The sequence below is a fragment of the Rhinolophus ferrumequinum genome, chromosome 10, assembly GCF_004115265.2.
Source record: "Rhinolophus ferrumequinum isolate MPI-CBG mRhiFer1 chromosome 10, mRhiFer1_v1.p, whole genome shotgun sequence".
Lineage (NCBI taxonomy): Eukaryota > Metazoa > Chordata > Mammalia > Chiroptera > Rhinolophidae > Rhinolophus > Rhinolophus ferrumequinum.
Genome location: NC_046293.1, coordinates 10,166,031 through 10,184,165, shown reverse-complemented (window position 1 = coordinate 10,184,165; position 18,135 = coordinate 10,166,031). Strand labels below are relative to the sequence as shown.

General features: G+C 48.2%; 1 protein-coding gene across 1 annotated transcript; it reads right to left on the bottom strand.

The window, feature by feature from the left end:
• Nucleotides 1-2,687: 2,687 nt before the first annotated feature.
• EIF3D (eukaryotic translation initiation factor 3 subunit D) lies at nucleotides 2,688-15,892 on the bottom strand. The gene is made up of 15 exons (XM_033118506.1): nucleotides 15,747-15,892; nucleotides 12,907-13,038; nucleotides 12,565-12,610; nucleotides 11,750-11,886; nucleotides 11,048-11,133; nucleotides 10,709-10,781; nucleotides 9,782-9,894; nucleotides 9,032-9,164; nucleotides 8,414-8,561; nucleotides 7,527-7,657; nucleotides 6,789-6,874; nucleotides 6,532-6,661; nucleotides 3,700-3,842; nucleotides 3,220-3,503; nucleotides 2,688-2,803 (listed from the first exon to the last, which is right to left on the bottom strand). The coding sequence occupies exons 2-15, from the start codon at nucleotides 13,027-13,029 to the stop codon at nucleotides 2,790-2,792; spliced, it is 1,647 nt and encodes a 548-aa protein (XP_032974397.1). The 5' UTR covers nucleotides 13,030-13,038; nucleotides 15,747-15,892; the 3' UTR covers nucleotides 2,688-2,789.
• Between the last annotated feature and the right edge of the window lie 2,243 nt (nucleotides 15,893-18,135).

Sequence of the window (18,135 nt, the reverse complement as noted above, 5' to 3'; positions counted from 1 at the left end):
TTTAAGCAAGCACTGTCCAGTGTTTCTATGCTCAACACACCTTTATATGCCTGTGTTCAAACCCCCTTAAGCGGAACGACTGAGAGCACATGACCTTAATTATCCTGTAACCAGATCCTGCCTCGCTTTCTCCCATCCTCTTGTAATTTTCCTTACATTCCCTCCTTAATTCCAAATGCATAAAAGAAATTGCAAACCGCCCTTCTGAGAAGCATTTTTCTCAATCTGTTGAGATCTTGCTTCAAGGCATATCCTCGGTTTGGCTCAAAATTTTATCAAAATTATTTGGAGGTTTGGAGGTTCTCTCCTGGACACTACAATGATTCAGTCTACTGTTTACTGAGAAACATTCATGACTGAGTTGATCTTCCACCAACGGGTGGGGCAGGCCCGGATTCTGTTTCCAGCATTCTGTAATTATTGGCCAAATGGAGGTTTAGGGGTGATTCAAGGTCACACAGTTTAAGACGTGGAGCCTGGAATCACCCCCTCCCCTCCTTTACTTCAAATTATGAACTCCTTCCAAAACGTTTTTTATTCATGAATCATGTTTTATGAGCTTGGAAATGTTGTAAACAAAGTGGCCTATGACAGGCCAGTGTAAAGGTACTTAAACATAAACCCGCTAAGGCACAGTAACCGTGTGGCTGAAGCAGAGGGAACATGGAGAATGGCAGGAGGATGAATCTGACCGGCCATTCAAGTGTACTGGGTGATCATAGCTGGTTTTCCAGAGGTGGAATGTGATCGTCGACTTGGAAACAATCAGGTAGGTATTAACGTCAGCAAAAGTACTTAGGAAAAAGGATTACGATTCATGTATGCAAATGTGGCGAGCTCTGAACCAGACAAAGACGGAGGGCAACTGACAGAAGGGAAGAAGCCCTGCGGAGGGGCAGTTACCACCATAGCGGTCTTCCTGTAGTGTTCTCGTTACCAGGGCAGGAACTCCTGCCATCAACCCTTGCTCCTCCTACAGGCCCATCGATTATGTTGTTTCAAATGTCCTAATTTTTCTCAAGATTTACAATGGGCAGAACACAGAGCATTTGAGGGAAGGTCAGGAACCTTCAAGGGGCATTAAGCAGTCCAGTGAGATGGGGCTGAGAGTTCTCATGGAAAGGTAGCCATGCCTAGTATGGAAAGAACTCTGTAGTCTTCCAGCTTTGCATGGCTGGAGCTTTCCACTAAAAATAGTAGCTGTGACCTCCCTGCCAAAAGACCCACTAAGGAATGCCACTGACCAGTGATTTTCACAGCCTGTATGAGCGTCAGAGAAAAGCTCCACTAGAGCAGAAACGGTCTTTTTCACTCTGGTGACCTCAGTGCTTTCTCCAGGATCGCGGGCATGCAGGAGGCCCTCAGTGAGCATTTGTTGAACATTGAACACAGACAGGCCAGGGAAAATTCTAACCAAAATTAAAGTAGCGAGGTCTACTTAGTGGCTGTGAAGATTTGAGAATGGGGGCTGGTCAATTATTTAAGTCCTTAAAGTAGTTGCTGGTCCTTTGGTGGGTGGCAGGAAATGAGGACTGTTAGCTGTGGCAGGGCCTTGAGCCGAGACTGAGCCTGGATGGTAGGGAGCAGGATGCTACTGAAGGGTTTTGAGTCAGGATTGTTTTCAGCAGTCAACGTGGTGGTCCCCAGCAGGGAAGGTGAAAGAATGGCACAGATCAAAGAAATATGTGGAAGCCGTTGTGCAGTTTTGAGAGTGAGCGTGAAACGTACTTCTTCTGCCTGCCCATCGGTCACAGCAAATCCCACTGGATTGCATCATGAGTCTTCAAGAAGCAGCTTGGTAAGTAGTGGCCTAATTTTGAAACCCCTTAGCACTTGTCACACCACTTTAATGCACACTTTTTAACATTCCACTTACACTGAAAACGCCCTAAGAAGCACGTTTCTGCTTTATCGTCCCAGTAACTCTAACAAAGTTCAATACATTTTTGCTTAGTTTTTGAGGCTCAGTTATTTTGATTAAAATAGTAACTTTAGGAATGTGACTCAAAAGCTGAGCCTGTTTCCTTAATCTGTACAATGGTATGACTTCCAGCAGTATTGTAAGTTCTGTGTCAGGCTCAGATGAGCTATTTCTAGAAAGCTTAGTGTACCTGGCAGCGTAATTACTTCACGGTGTCAAGAACAGAACACTATTCCCTTATAAAAACAACTTTACATATCCTAAACATCTGTAGCTGATGTTTATGACATCGCTTTCAGTGTACCAGCCTGAGACTGTCACCAGCCCATGCTAAGCTTGAAAACAATTCACAAACCATATGGTCACCACTCAGTGGAACATGTCAAAATCTTCTGAGGCCGTCTCCTCCAGGAGCTGCAACCCACCTCAACTTCCAAACTGTGCCTGCTTCACCTTTTCCTAGTGATTTGTGTCTCTAAGGACAGCAGCTGGTTATGGTGCACAGCCAGCAGGCACTCATGCTTGTGGAAATGGACTTCTCATGGGGACCTCCAGGAAAGGATAATTCCACCGGGTTCCAAGGACAGAAAAATCTAGGGCATTTACCCTCCAACAGGAATGTAAGACTAATAATGCTCAAGAACAAATGATGGAACCCAGGTTATGACCTCCAGACAGAAACTTCTGTATGTTACCATCCCTCTTTCAAGGGCTACTTGGAGAAGAACGAAGGGCTCTGAATCGTAATGCAGGCACGCAATGAGGGTGAGACTGGAGAGACTTATACTTTATTCCCAAGTATCAGACAACGATTCCACCAGGCATCCAAGGCCCTCCTAGGCTCAGTGGATTTACAAACTCCAGCTCCTTAAGTTTCTTCCTCTGAAAGATACAAAATGTTAGAAAAATGAGCCATGTCAAACTGGTGAACTGCTATGGTTTGCAACACCTCCTCTCACAGGGCTAAGAGTCTGCCTTCAGTCACTAGTCGGCGAAGCAGGAAAGACAGCTGCAGCCGGTGTAACTAACCCGAGCACCTGTCTCCTGCAGCCCACTGGCTGACATCAGGGACGTCCATCATCTTTCTCTAGATGCTTCTTCCTCACCCTCACCTCTAAGAGACCACTCTCCTCCCATCCCCTTCACATGACCCAAAGCTCTTGAAGCAGCTCCTGGAGCTGAGTGAATGCTTCCCCAAATTAAGTCAAGTCTCAGGGAACGCTCAAGTTTCACATCAAGGTTCAAGAGCACTGTGGCTGTAGAGCTTGGTCCCCCCTGGAAAGAGGCTTGCCACAAACCTTCTTCTTCCTCCTCCTCTTCCTCCTCCTCCTCATCGTCCTCGTCGGAGCTGAAGGTGCCGTCGGGCAGGCTATAGACGCGGATGACCTGCTTGTTGGGGTCCTTGAGGATGAGGTACTTGCCCTCCTCCAGCTTCATGCAAATGTCGATGACGCAGCGCAGGATGCCCCAGGCGTTCTCTACGCTCAGGTTGATCTGGCTGGCAAACTCATTGGGCTTAAACTGCTGCGTGCCGAGGATGACGTGGCGCGAGGAGTCTTTCACATGGTACCGGGATACGTAACTAGTGGGGAGGCGGTGTTAGTGGTGGGGGCAGGCCGGCCCGGAGACACAGCAGCACCCGGGGGCAAATACCAGTGCAAAGGGGACCCTTGCCAGATGTTCTTCCCAAGGGAAAGGGACAAAGGCAAGCCCGTCTCCCTACCCGCAGATCCCTCCTTCCGGAAGATGAGTTCACAACTCCTGGACAGGAATCTCACCCAAGCTTGAGGTACTCAGATCCAGCCAGCAAAGCACAGCAGGTCCACCGGGCCAACTTGTAGCTGTTGTTCTTCAGCTCGGTGGCAATGACGGCCCCTCGCTGGGAGTCCAGCTTCTGACGCCAGTCAACGCCGTTACAGTGCTGCAGAAGGAAAGCACCGGTTACGGGAGTGAAGGCAGGCTTAGCCGAAGGCTCTGGTACCTCTTCGGGCAGAGAAGGAGCTCCCTGCTGGGCTTGACCAGGAGGTGGGTGAGGCCGCAGGTAAATCAGAGGAAAAACTTTTCAGTTAAGAGGCAAAGACATGGTCCCTGCCTTGCGTAGCCTGCCACGCAGCAGGCACTTCCTCTCTTCCTAAGCGCTCATCCAGGCAAGGACATACACACATACAAGTTAAAAACGAGCCATGTCAATGGCAGAGGGGAGTGTTTACTGCGTGTTTTGTGGTAAGGAAGGGTTTCACAGAGGAAGAGCTGCAGCTAACCAAGTGCAGAATCCTGGCAGAGGCTGGAGGTGGAGTCACCTGAGAGGCAGGGAGGGAAACAGGCTGGATTAGTCCTGGGTGGGGGTGGGGGCCCGCAGAGCGTGAGGTCAGAGTCTGCGTTGTATGTACACATGTGTGAGCAGACAAAGCAGGACAAGACCCCAGAGATCATCTTCTCCAGCCGCCTATTTTACAGACAGTGAACTTGGCCTCAGAGTGAAGTGACTGGTTGAAGGTCACATGGTACAGCTTTCCAAACTTTCTTGGTTCACAGCAATAATAGGCTAAAGAAACACTGAAGAGTCCCTTTTACCGCGTTTCCCCAAAAAGAAGACCTAACCCGAAAATAAGCCCTAGCATGATTTTTCAGGACGACATCCCCTGAACATAAGCCCTCGTGCGTCTTTTGGAGCAAAACTTAATATAAGACCCAGTCTTATTTTTGGGGAAACACAGTATTAAGCCACTTAGGACTAGTATTCTGACAGATGTCTCTTTCCTCTAAAATTAAAAGTATTCTGCAGTCCCCTTGTGAGTTTGCTGTGGCATAGTAAGAGTCTTTCTGTAACCATGCTGCCTGACGGAAGCAGTGTTTTGGACAATTGATCGGCACAGATACACTGAATGGGGTGGAGAGGAGGAGGAAGTTAGGAGACAATGCAAAGTAAGAGGTATACTGAATAGGGTCCTAATCGAGGGTGATGTCAGTGAGATCCAGAACTGAGTGAGAAGACAGACCGTACGTGGCAGCAAAAGAGAAGCGTGCAGGAGTTGGAGGGGTTTGAGGCTCTGAGCCTAAGTGAGCAGGAGAAAGACAAAGCCGATGGACAGCCAAGACAGAGGCAATGATAGGAATGAGGACACAGGAAGGGCAAGGTATTTTAGCAGGAAAACGAGGGAATGGGGAGTCAGGGTAGATGCGAGGAACATGTTTCAGATTCAAGGGTGAGGCTTGGGGCAGGCAGAACTCTAAGATGACCCAATGACCCTTGCCGTTGCAGAATCCCACCTTTGAGCATGGGTGGTACCTGTGACTAGGATGAAATACCACCGCCATGACTATGCTACCTTATATGTCAAGAGAGATTCTGCAGCTGTAATTAATTAAGGGCCTTAAGATAGGGAGACCATTTGGGTGGGCCTCACCTAACCACAGGGCTCCTAAACCTGGGTGTAGCGATCAGACAGAAGTCAAGAGATGAGGCGCCTGAGAAAGAATTGACGTTGCTGGTTTGAAGAGGGAGAAGGAATGTGGGTGGTCTCCAGGAACCGGGAGGCCCCAGCGGATCGCTGGCAAAAGCCCTACAACTGGAAGGAATTAAATTCTGCCAACTAGAATGAGCTTGGAAGTGGATCTTCTTCCAGAACCTCTAGATGTGTTCAGTTCTGCTGACACCTTGATTTCCACTTTCTGCTACCCTGAGCAGAGAACCAAGCCACATGAAGCTGGATTTCGAACCTACCAAACTATGAGCTAATGGATGTCATTTTAAGCCTCTAAGGTTGTTAATTTGTTATGGAGCAAAAGAAAACTGTATGAAGAAATAATTATAGCAAACAGAGCTATGGAGGGGCTGACCCTAAGGGAATGCTCCCTAAGGGTCAAAAAGGAGAGGAACCAGCAAAAAACACGTGAAGGGAGTTGAGAAATGTGCGACACCAGGATAATGCAGGTAGTGACACAGAGGGCAAAGCCACATTGATACAAGGATGCCACATGCTACAGGGGGGTCATGGTGGCGAAGGCCACGGGGCCAGAGCTAAGACCATAGCCAGCCTTTCAGTGCTGCTTCGGCAGGGCTGGCGGCTAAGGAACACCTAGGAACGCTCATCAGCGGTGTTACAGCCCCAGTCATAGCGCACCAGCATGTGAGAGCAGAAAGAAAAAACAAAGGCAGCACGTTTCATTCGAGGTGCTTCCTGAAGAGCCAAATCTGAGCTAATCTTAGAATCCCCGAGTTCAGTAAGTGAAAGAGCTGGCAACAGAATCAGAAGATAGAAAAGAAGAAGGTAGTGGCTGTAGTTAAGTGAAAGAACAGGTCAAAAAAAGGAGCTGCCAGTCTTACAGGAAACCTGCCAGCCCAAATAATAAGGAGATCAAAATCACATGCGCGTAGACAGCAGAAGCCAACAGGAGGTCGGACGGAACAGAGGGAGAAAGTCCTGGAAGCAGGTAGTTACCCTCACACACACGGTCTGTCTCTCAATGAGGAACAAAGCGGGGGAAACTTCAGAGGACAAGAAAACTCTCAGCAGTTCTCTAAGTCATGCGAGGGGAACAGAAAGAGGCTCCCCAGTGCGAGCTGTGGCAACACGTGGGGCCCCACGAGGGCGACGCAGGTGCCTCACCCGGGAATCCCACTCGTTGAGGGTCTTGATGTTGATGAAGGACACTTCCCCATTGGCTCCGGTCATGACGCCGTCATGCTCACAGCGGACAATCAGGTCGATGTCGTCCCCAAGCTTCCACCTGCGGTAACTGCAACGACGAAGGGACTCATTTGGTCACTGAGACCCTGACTTTCAGATGATTTCCCCCTTACAGGTCGGGTCCGTGCACCTCCAAGGAGGTGACTTCCCGGCGCGCACCCCCAGAGGTGACTCACCGGTACGCTACAGAGGCGATTTCGTTCTTATCCATGTCATCCTCCACAAACGGGTTGGCATTGGGGAAGTTGTATCTTTCTTTCCCCTGCAAAAATGACACATGTGTTAGGCGACAGCGCCAACTTGTTGCCAAGCCAAGCAGCCAGACCCCACACCTCTGTAGTTACAGCCAGGCCGGGTCCCTGGAACCCTCGAGGGGGCTCTGAGCTCACGCTGTGGTGTCTGCCTATTTGCTCCCACTGAGCACAAGTGAGCACCCGTGAATCACAATGGATGGAACAGCGTTTACTGACTGCTTCCCTGTGTCACTGTTCCATTTTCCCATTTCATTAGCAATCACACCCCTCCTGCTTCATTGTTCTCCATAGTACACACCGTATGTGTTTAGGGTTTATTGTTTTTCCTCCTCCATGATGAAGCTTCCTAGGGCTTGGAACTTTGCACCTATACAGTGCATTTGTCAAATAATCCAAGGGATCTTTACAGTGCGTCCATGTGAGACGAGCACTGTCAGCGTTCCAATTTTATAAACAAGCAGCACGCCCGACACCAGAACTATGAAGCGCTGGATCTAGGCTTCAGAGGCAGGCAGTGTGACCTCAAAGTCCAAGCTCGGAACCCCTTAGCGACTGGGAGGGACCCCATCGGTGCCGCCCAATCCCACAAGCCCGGAGCCTCCACGGCAGGGGCTCAGTAAAGCGGTTGTTGAGGGAAGCCGACGAGCGCCCCATGCTCACCATCCTCAGGCACTGCTGGGAGAAGTTGTGGTTGATGTAAGTTGCTTCCATGGCCAGGTTGCGGGGCGAGTTGAAGGAATTACCTTCATCTTGGGGGGGCTCGTTGGCCGTCTCGCTCACTGTCAGGAGGTCTGCGAAAGCAGCAGCACGACACCCACCCACGAAACAAAGAATCACCGATGACGTGCACGGCACCGCGGGGAGACGTGCTGGTCCACATGACAACGGCCTTCCCTTCAGAGAACGGCCGCCTACCAACACGGGCCTCCCACGGGTGGGACATGCAGGGGCGGGTTTGTGCACTGCTCCTGGATGACCTTCGATGCTAACATGAAATTCAATCATGGCGTAAAAAAGCTATCCCTTTTCAATCTTTTTGGATTCCTCCAGAGAATGTTTGATTTTATTAGCTTGTAAACAAAGAGAAGGCTTGAGGCGCGCAATATAATTGTACTGTTTTGTTTCACTGCTGTTATTACTGCATGACCTGGTTTTCAGTCATGGCAGGTGTGTATATACATACACGAATGGTATAAAATATGTGCATATATATTCTTTCCTTTGGAAATACACTGAGGTAAAAAAAAAACCCATCAGCTTAAAGAAAAACAGTAAGTAAATGTCAGAGATGTTATGAAGAGATGGCAGAGATCAGGAAAGTGTTACTCAAATGAGTAACATCTGGAAGCATAATTTCGGTGCGCTGTGAGGACTCAGAAAGCTGATGCCCCAGGGAGGGACTGAGTAACATTCTGAGGAGGCCAGGAAGGGTTCCCACATGCCTGGGGGGAGACAGACCACCTTCTACTCATCCTCCAGGACCAGGGAGCTTCTCTGAGCCAACAAACACTCAACGCCTTTGTGTTGTTCCTAGACAGGCTTCTTACCAAAGTCAGAGTTGTCCCTCTTGTCAAAGAAGAGCTTGGATCCGACTCTCTGTACCACAATGTCCCAGGAATACACGGAGCGGGTGCAGCTCATCAGTGTGGCCAGGATGGCGTCAGTGGCAAACACATTCCCCTGTGTTTTTGCCAGCTGTGAAGAGGACAAACGAGAGGAAAAAGGTGAGGACGTGCTTAGATCCCGTTGCCCACTCTCACGGAGGTGAGAGCCGTTACACCCACGCCCACACAGAACACGCGTGCCACAGCCAGCAAGCTGCTGCCGGCAGCCCCCACCCCGGGACATGTGTCCACAGCTCCCTGAGCACTCGCCGTGTTCCAGGCAGGCACTGACAAGGCTTGCTTTCACCCTCACCCCAGGCGCACGTGGTAAGTAAGTGCGTTTACCCCACTTTACAGGGAGAAAGCAAAGGCCCCGAGAGGTGAAGCTAGGACGCGTACAGCGCCAGGATTCGCATCCGGCATTCACGGGCCAGCCAGCAGAGCAGAGCGGCTGTGTGTCCACCCATCCAATCCCTGTCTGATTCAGCAGACGTATCTAGAGGGCTCCCAGGCCCCAGCCGGCGGCATTCCTCTGGGCTCCAGGCGGCGGGGAGCGCGCACCTTTCGGATGACAGGGTCGTCTGTGGTGGTGACCGTGTGGAAGATGCGCTTGATGCTGCGCAGCGGCTTCTCGCTCCTTGTGGTGATGCGGTCAAAGGCTTTATCGTAGTATTCCAGGGCCCCACAGCACTCGCTGCGGGGAGCGGGGCCATGCAAGCAAAGGGAAGAGGGGCACCACTTTGTCACACCTCGGCACCTACGTCTCATCCACAAGTCTAATACGTACGAGATGGAAACTGTCTGACAGTGAGAGCAGGAGACGAACTCAGTGCTCACTCAGGACCCGTCTCCTTAGCTCCCGACGTGGCCCCACAGGACACTGTGAACACAACTGATCCCGCCTAACCCCCCACTTAAAGATGGGGAGATGAGGAGTGACACACAGAAGACTGGCGCTCCAGCTCCCCACTAAGCCGTTCCCACCCACGTGGTCTCTGAGGTAAGGGCTCTCTGGATGTCAGGAAAAGCTCTGCTCCTTCTGCCAGAAGAGCTATATCACTGAATTTCTTTTTTGATCAGCATTCCAGGAAACCGAAAGAAATCTGGTTTTTCTTTCTTCCCTTTCTCTTTCTGCCAAAAAAGAACTACATAACTTAATTCTATTTTTCTTTTGCTCGCAATGCCAGGAAGTTGAAAGAGATCTGAAGTTTAGTACCACCAAACTTCTTTCTGCTCCCCACACCCCGCCCCCGGAGCATCGATTGTTTTTAAGCTCGTCTGTCAATCTTATGCAATGGTGGCGCCACTTACATGTCCTGTGGCTCTGACACTTCCAGGTAACGCATCTTCATTAACTGGGGAAAGTCCATTTCCTCTTTCACTTCCCAGTCACTACGAACTTCAACCGAAGAGTCTCGGGGTTTCTGGAGTAGAAAACCATTGGAGGGAAAAGACATCACATTGGAGGGAAAAGACATAAGCAAAAGGCAGGTTAACAGCATGAAGGGCGTTTACTGAATAAATGTCTGGAACATTTACTCTGTGTTGGCTGTTTTAGAACACAGAATCCGAATCCCAGAGCTTACAATCTAGAAGACAACTGAAGGGATCAAGAATTCAACACCAAATGGGAATTCCACTCCTAGGTAAGGATGCCACCCAGGGAACACCAGCTCTTTATATATTTGTATTTCATGAAGAAGTTGTAGCAGCTCCTTTAGCTTTCTCTCAGAGTATTTAGCTATTTGTTCTTGACGCAGCGAGCATCATATCCAGCAATGTGTAACTTGTACAACTGTAAATGAACTCGTGCTCACACGCGTCTTCTATTCCCACAATGTCCACACAAACACCTGTACAGGAACGGTACCAGCAGCATTATTCCTCAGAGTGGACACAACCCAAATGCCTATCAGCTGGTGAACGGATAAACAAAATAGGGTACATCCACACAATGGAATAGGGTGATACAAAGAAATGAAGAACTGATACACGTTACAAGGCGGATGAACCTTAAAGGCCACGTATTGTATGATTCCATTATGGGAATGGTTGTGTGTGTGTGTGTGTATTTTAGTACATTCACAATTCTGTGAATGTACTAAAAACCACTGAACTGTACACTTTAAACGGGTGAATTGCTTAGTATGTGAATTATTAATACATCTCAAGCTGTGCCAAGACCAAATAAATAAACAAAATCAAATTCCTAGAGAGAATCTGGTATGGATACACTACCTGTGATTTTTGGTCCCATTTCTGCCTCACTCCAAATTGTTTCTGGAATTTTTTCTGCAGGCGTATGCGTTCTCTGGAAAGACAGGAAAATTGTGCTTTCAGTGCAGGTTTTTAAGAAAAACGGGGACTTAATATTGCCATGAACTGGAATTGGCCCTTGGAGAATGTCAGGGTTGAAACAGTGGCTTAACCAGCTTTAGGAAGATATTTCTGTTGTGGTTTTTTTTTTTTTTTTTTGCACTGGTGGGGGAGACAACCATTCTCCCATTTTGGCCTAGTGATATCAGAGTACGGTCAGTCTTGGAAGAATACCTTATTTGGGCAGCATGGGAATCTCACCTCTCTTTTTGCTTGGCGCTCTTAGGCAGGGTCTGCAGGTTGAATTGTAACATGTTCCGCCGATCTTTGTCTCTACGGAGGTTTCGCTGGGAAATAGGAAAAAACACCCATGTTAAAATCTTGGAGGTGTGACTCACAATGGACAGTACTTAACGGGAGGCCATCAGCCCAAGTTCAGGATGTGACATCCGAGTTGCACATTTTACTCTGTGCTTTTACTCTAATCAACAACAGTCTGGGGGGTTAGCTGAGTAAGTACTTGGAATTAGCTTGGACCAACATTCACACACATTTTTTTCCCCCCACACACATATATTTTATTGAAATAGGTTTATTGGCTTTTATTAGAGTTGCTGAATTTGCCTCTTTATGTAATAAGCTGTGATCCGACTGGACCATCTGCTTAATAAAGCCTGCAACCCAGCAATTAAGTCAAGCAATAGGCACAGATGCACCTTGTCATCCAGCACAAAAATCATTCTGAGCACAGGGGTATGGTATCCTAGCTACCGGTCAACAGAAAGCTAAACTATTTAAATGCATCCCTGGTCCTAGTAAAGTTGACTTTAGAACAATTTGTCACTGAACAGCTACTTGGGGTTCGCTAGGAGACCTATATAACATGGACTCCTCCCCCCAGCACTCACAGGGTTACACTTTTAGCAGCAGGTGATACACAGCCCCAGGCTGTAACAGCCCTACCTGTGCAAACCGCATCCGGTTCCGCTGGTAGGCCGTCTTCTGTGTGCGCGCTGTGTCCACCAGCTGGAAACTAGTCTCATCCTCCTCATGGAAGTACGCATACTGACTTCCACCACCAAACTGAGAGGAGTATTTATCTGGGGACAAAGGTGACAGAGTGTGACAACCATGACCCACAGACTTTACAAATACACACTAAAGCCTTGCTATTTAAGCGCAGCCTCAGGCCCCTCGGCAGCGGCTGGAGCATCTCAGACGCGCAGACTCACAGCCTCACCCAGCGCCGCTGAGTCATTTTACAGGATCCCCAGGTGACTCATATGCACATTCAAGTTTGACAAACTCTGGCCTAAAGAACATTCGAAGTCAAGACAGAGTCCGAGGAACTCACGATAAGCCCATTCCACTCTCTGCCTTATTCTGTAAGAACAGGAGTTAAAAAACCAATTTACTGTCTCAGGATCTTAAAACCAGGAATTCTGAAACTGGACTCCATGGGCGTCACAGGTTCAGTAAATCCCAAGCAATGAAGTGCAAAATGGGAATATGTTCCACAGATTTGCAAAAGGGTTCATGGCTCCCCAAAAGTAGGGGAAAACTCCCACTATAACAGGTCCACCATCTTTAATGAACAGTCTCACTTTTGGGGCTACTTCCAAAAAAATGTGGTCAGTGTCCAGAATCTAGAACATGCTCCTAAACACTGGGAGTTATTATCAGCAGGTTCCCATCCTAGAAGTTTCTGATGGAGGTTACCAGAAAAAGGAATGGTTTTCCCACGGCCCTGATCGGGCAGTCAGTCGGAGAACACTTACTCGTGTACCTCTTATCTTGGTACGTGGCGCCCGTCCAGTCTGCAACCTGGTAAGGGCAACAAGGGAAGACAGTGCACAGGTCAATGAGGCAATTTTCTGTTGACCCAGAAACCCCCAAAAGTGAGGACACTGTGGGCAAGTAGCAGGACTGGCTCACAAAGCCTTTGTAAGTGCCCAGCTGCCTGTGACTACTGGAAGTAGCCAGAGGTGACCACCTTTCTCAGCTGGTGTCCCTATCAGGAACACGGGAATCATGCTTCTGAGAGGATAAAATTGAAACGAACTCGTCGAGAGTAGCAGCCACAGCTTAAAAGGTCTAAACTCCTGCCGATAGGCAAATACCTTTCCTAGTCGATCTCCTTTGCTGAATGGCTGGTAGGGCATATCCCGAAACTGCTCGGGGACTGCACAGGGACCCCAGCCAGAGGGGTTGTCCTGGATCACGGGCGTCATGAACTTCGCCATCTTCCAAACCTTAACAAAATATAAATAAGTAGCTGCATGAAGAAAGGCCTCCAAGTAAAAAAGGCTTCTATTTGAGGTAAACTAAGACATAAATGATAAAATTAAAAAAAAAAACACCACACACAAAATGGAACCCTGTTAGTTACGCCCTTCTTGTGAATACTTTTAACTCAGAAGGCTGCTGACAAAACTGAGTTACCATATTTCATTTTTTCCCACTGGAACATCCTTGAAATCAGTTTGCACCTTATGCTCGATTGGGTGTCATAAATGACAGTTTTTCTTTCATAGTGTTATAATAAAATAATCATGCTTGGTTAAACTTGGTGGTGTCTCACAGATTGGATAAAATGTAGTAACTTTTTCTCAAGTGTAATAACCAAGTTCTGGTTCTCAGAAACACCTTCACCATGGCATATAATATTTAACTTCCCTAAGCCTCAGCCTTTTCATCTGTAAAATAAGTAAGGTCCTTATTTTATTTATATCAGAGGATCACTGTGAAAAGTCCTATTAGTTAACACACACGGAAATACTTTCATTGTAAAATGCCACACAATTACTATTCAGACTTGCAAAAATACATTTACATAGAGTCTAAGAAAAATAAGTCTGTGAGTATACCCTGAAATTCAACTTTCTTTTCTTGTTCTTCCAATTTCCTGTCATCAACGCAAATCCTTATGCAGAACAAGCGGACACAGAGCCAAGCAAAAGGCCTTCCGGAAAGCTGAAGAGATCACCAGAAACCTTCGGCCATCAAAGTGGCCACTGATCAAATGTTCATAAGTATTTTCAGTACCAGGCACTGTCCATTGTGCTTACCTGCAGAAATTCACTAAATCCCCCAACAATCTGAGGTAGGGGCCAGTATTATCCCCATTTTTTAGATAAGAAAATTGAGGCACAGAGAAGTTAAGAAATTGCCCAAAGTTGCAATGCTAGTTGATGAAAAATTTAAACCCTGGCAGTCTGGCTCCAGAGTCCACTCTGCCTAATGCTATAGCTCCTCTGAGGAGAGTAAAAACCAAGGACTCCCAACGGATGCTTGACAGACAGCTGACAGTTCCTGTCAAAAACCCATGTACCCACCATCCATTGCAAGCCTCTGAAAATGCTCAGAAGGTGAGTTCCCGGAGGAAAACTCATTACACAAATATTTCTGGAGGGTGGTGTAGGGACAGAGTCCCAGAGAGCAGTTTGCAGGCTCTCAGCCTCACGTGGAGGGGTGCTGGCTCAGGTAGTGATGGCCATCAGCTGTAACCAGTGAGCCATTTAGCCACTAATATAACTGCCTTGGCTGCGTTGGTTGGTTGGTTGGTTGGCAGAGAAGCGGACGGCAGATTGCAGATCGTGTGGCTCCTATTCCTGTGTCTCCAACCAGCCGCCAGCGAGAATAATAGTGGTATGACTCCTCTATCTATGGCTCCGTGGGTGTTCCTTTTTGGCCTCACCATGTCCTGCGTTCTTGTGTGGGGAGTGGGACCAGAGACCCCACATGACAGGTGGAGTGCAATCAAAGAGCACTGGATACTGAATTTAGTAAATTCTCCTCTTTGTCCCATGAAGGGGAGACTAAGGCTTCCTACAGAGGTGATAGCAACAGGAGCTGGGTGACAGCAAGAGAATGAACCTGGGAGCTGCATCCTCCAACTCTGAACTTAACTTACACTCCAGGAAGAGGACTGAGGAAGGGGTGGCGGTCTCAAAACAATTCACATTCAATAAATATTTACTGAGCTCCTAGTAAGTGTCAGGCACCATGCTAGATACGTTAGCCACTAATTCCCCCAACCAGCACTTAAAAGGTAAAAATCTGCAGCTCAGCCAAATCAAGGAATTGATCTGCCTATCATTTCAAAATCGATTTGATTTCCAGGGTTGTCTGCCATAAGTGCAGCATTCTTCCCATTATATTCTAGCTGCACAGCAGCCTCAAAAGATCTGGGGTTTTTGACCACATTTAATAACACAGTGATGTTTCAAAATACATTTAAAAAAAAATCTGCTTGTCTGCCAGAGCTCAGGAAGGAAATAGGCCCAAGGCTTGACAGGCATTTTTCCAGGGGGAGGAAGTCCGCTTTTGACACATGTAAAATAAGAGTGAGCAGAATGGAACCAGTAGGACAAACTGAGCTCTGCAGTTAGAACGGAGAGACAGCTATACAGGCTACCGGGGCAGAATGGAGAAGCACCCAGAAGGGGCTGTGTTTCTAGGGGACCACAGTGTCGTGCAGATTACTGCTGCCACTACAGATCGTAGGCCATCAATACCGGTGTGTGTGTGTTTCAAATCAGACCAGATCTACTCCATTCTAGCCTTCCATTGCACATTAAAGGGAAGGAAATCTCTGGGCTGTCAACTCCTCAGAGCAGAGCCGAACACCGTTCAGCTTGGCTCCCAATACTTCACTCACAGAAACTCAAGACAACCTTTGGCCACTTAAACGAGACCCTGCGACCCAACTGAGTTAAATGACATTATCAAATTCGTCCAGCCCGTGATCGCTAAGCGGCGTCTCGGGCCAAGCACCTCACCCACAAGGCCGTGGCCCGCATCCCGCTGGGCCTGGGATTCCGAAGGCGGATTCCTGCTACGCCCAGCGCAGGAACAGCGGGGACAAGAGGGGGACATACCGGGGGGGTCTCTTCCGGAGGCCTTCCCCGCCCAAGCCGGCTCCGGAGGTTCCCGGAACGCTACGGAACGCGCCACTCACCTGCAACGGCCTCAGCCGGCCCGGATGGCGAAAGATAGTCCAAGCCGGAGAGCTCACTACCAGCTGCACTCGGAGGAACCGGGAAAGGACAGAAGATGCGCGCGCAGCGACCGGCGCCGCAAACACGACCTGCGCTGTCGTAAAAGGCTCGCCAGCTTCCTTTGGGTTCGGCGACAGAGCGCGAGCCGTAAAGCGAAGGCACACCCGGAAATTTGTCACTGCTCTTTGCGAGGTGGCCTCGTTAGCCTTCCCGGCGCCAAGATGTAAGAGGGGTGTTTACAGTTACGTCATGGGGCATCCGGCGACGCTCCGAGAGGGCGTTCAGGTTTATTGAGACGTGGCGGGCGTGCAGCCCAAGCTGGAGGCGGTGAATGGCTGACAGGCCCTCTCTGTCCCACAATGCTTCACGGGACGCCGCGGCCCCTCTGTATCCCACAATAACCCAGGGGCACGTCGGGCGTCGTAGGCACATTTTTGTTACACCCCCCGCCCCGTTCCGCCCACTACTGTTACAGTTTCGGAAACTGAGGTCTGGAGGTGTAAAGTGACCTGCGTAGTTCAGCCTGCTAGTTGAGGGGGTGGCTGCCAGGGTTCAAACCATACTTTCGCAGTTCCCAAACTTTTTTGTATGACGGAGATTGCTGGAGCCCTAATTTGAAAAATACAGATTGCGGGGCTCACTTGCATAGGTTGTTACTCAGGTATGTCTGAGCTGGAGTCCAGGAACCTGCGTTTTCATTCGCCCCTGTGTTTCTGGAGTGGCGGAACCTCTTTCCTATAATGGCCAACGATGCTGCCCTTGCCGCAACTGCCAGCCGGCGGAGTTTGCCCGGAATCCTATTGGGGAATTTCAGAACATTGACGGAGAATCCGAGGGCGCGATTTTATTCAAACCTCAGATCCTCTCCCCTGCCTCCTAGGTTTCCTTATCAGCCTCCCAGCCTGTCTCCTGTATTGGACAAGAATATGCTATTAGACCCCAAACCTACTATTGGCTCTGCCGCTCTAGCTGTGTAGCCTTCACATTTTTGGGCCTCCCTTTCCTCAGTTACCTGTGACTTGGAGATAATATCAAGGGGATGCTGTGAGGGTAAAAAAATGTATGTGACAATAATAATTCAGCTTACCAGTTGGGTGAACTTGGTTATTCGATCTGTCCAAAGCTGTGAACTTACCTGTAAAATGAAAATGTTAATAGCAGCATCTGTTTCCGTAAATTCTCTCCGAATGTGCCCATCTTCCAGTTTTCCTAATTTTTTGTTAATGGTACCCCGTCAGCGATGCTCCGTGCAAAACCTTGCTGTTATCCTTGCTAGTTCCTTTTCCCTTTCCCACCGCATTCGGCCCTTCACTCAGTCCTCTTTATTCTACTTTCAAAATACGTCTTGACTACTACCAGTTTTCTCCACCATCTCCAGCCTCATGCCGGGACTCTCAGTGTCTAGTCTTGCTCCTCTAGGGTTCCTTTTCCACATGGTGGTCAAAGCAACTTGTTCAGATCCTTCTAGCAGCTTCCCGTTATGTGCTTAGAGTGAAATATGAATGTCTTCCTGTGACCTGTCTGGTCCGTAGCTACCTTTCAACTTTATATCCTGCCATTCTATACTTACCCTGCTCTAGCTACCATGGTCTTCTTTTTATGCTTCAAATACACCAACCTTATTTCCATCTCAGCAGGGCTTCTGCACTTACTGTTCCTTCTGCACGGCATACTCTTCTCCAAATTTACCTATGCTGGCTTGGTCTCATCATCTGTTGTTTCCACTCAAGAGTTATCTCAACGAGATCTTCTCTGACCACCATTCCTAAAACAGTGGCTCCTCTCTCCGGCCCTCTCACCCTCTTACTCTGCTTTGTTTTCTTCATAGTTCTCATCACGCTCTGATATATTTTGTTTCCTTGTTTAGGCTCTGTCTCTGCCTCTACAGTGTAGTGTAAGCTCCACCAGGGTAGATGGAGGCTTTGTCTGGCTTACCTAGAACAGTGCCTGGTAATAGACATTTGTTGAATTGTTGCATGAATGGATAGGGATTTTGTGAGAATTTTAAATGAGAAAATTAATTTAGCATATTATCCTGGGCATGTAAATAAGCACTCAATTAATGTTAGTGTGATTTCATATCAATAGTAAATTGTAATATATGCTAAAATATAAGAGGAGATGTAATTTTGCTAAATTGCTTGGATCATACCTTTTGCCTTTTTTCATGTTCTTTTTTTTTTTAATTAAAGTTTATTGGGGTGACAATTGTTAGTAAATGCCTTTTGTCTTTTATCTTTTTTTGCTGTGGGCCCACAGCCTTCTTCTGCAGTCTTTCTCTCATGTCAGAGTTTAATCATCTTTCCCATATTTTGGCCCAGATGTCCCTGCCCACCCCAGATGGAGGAG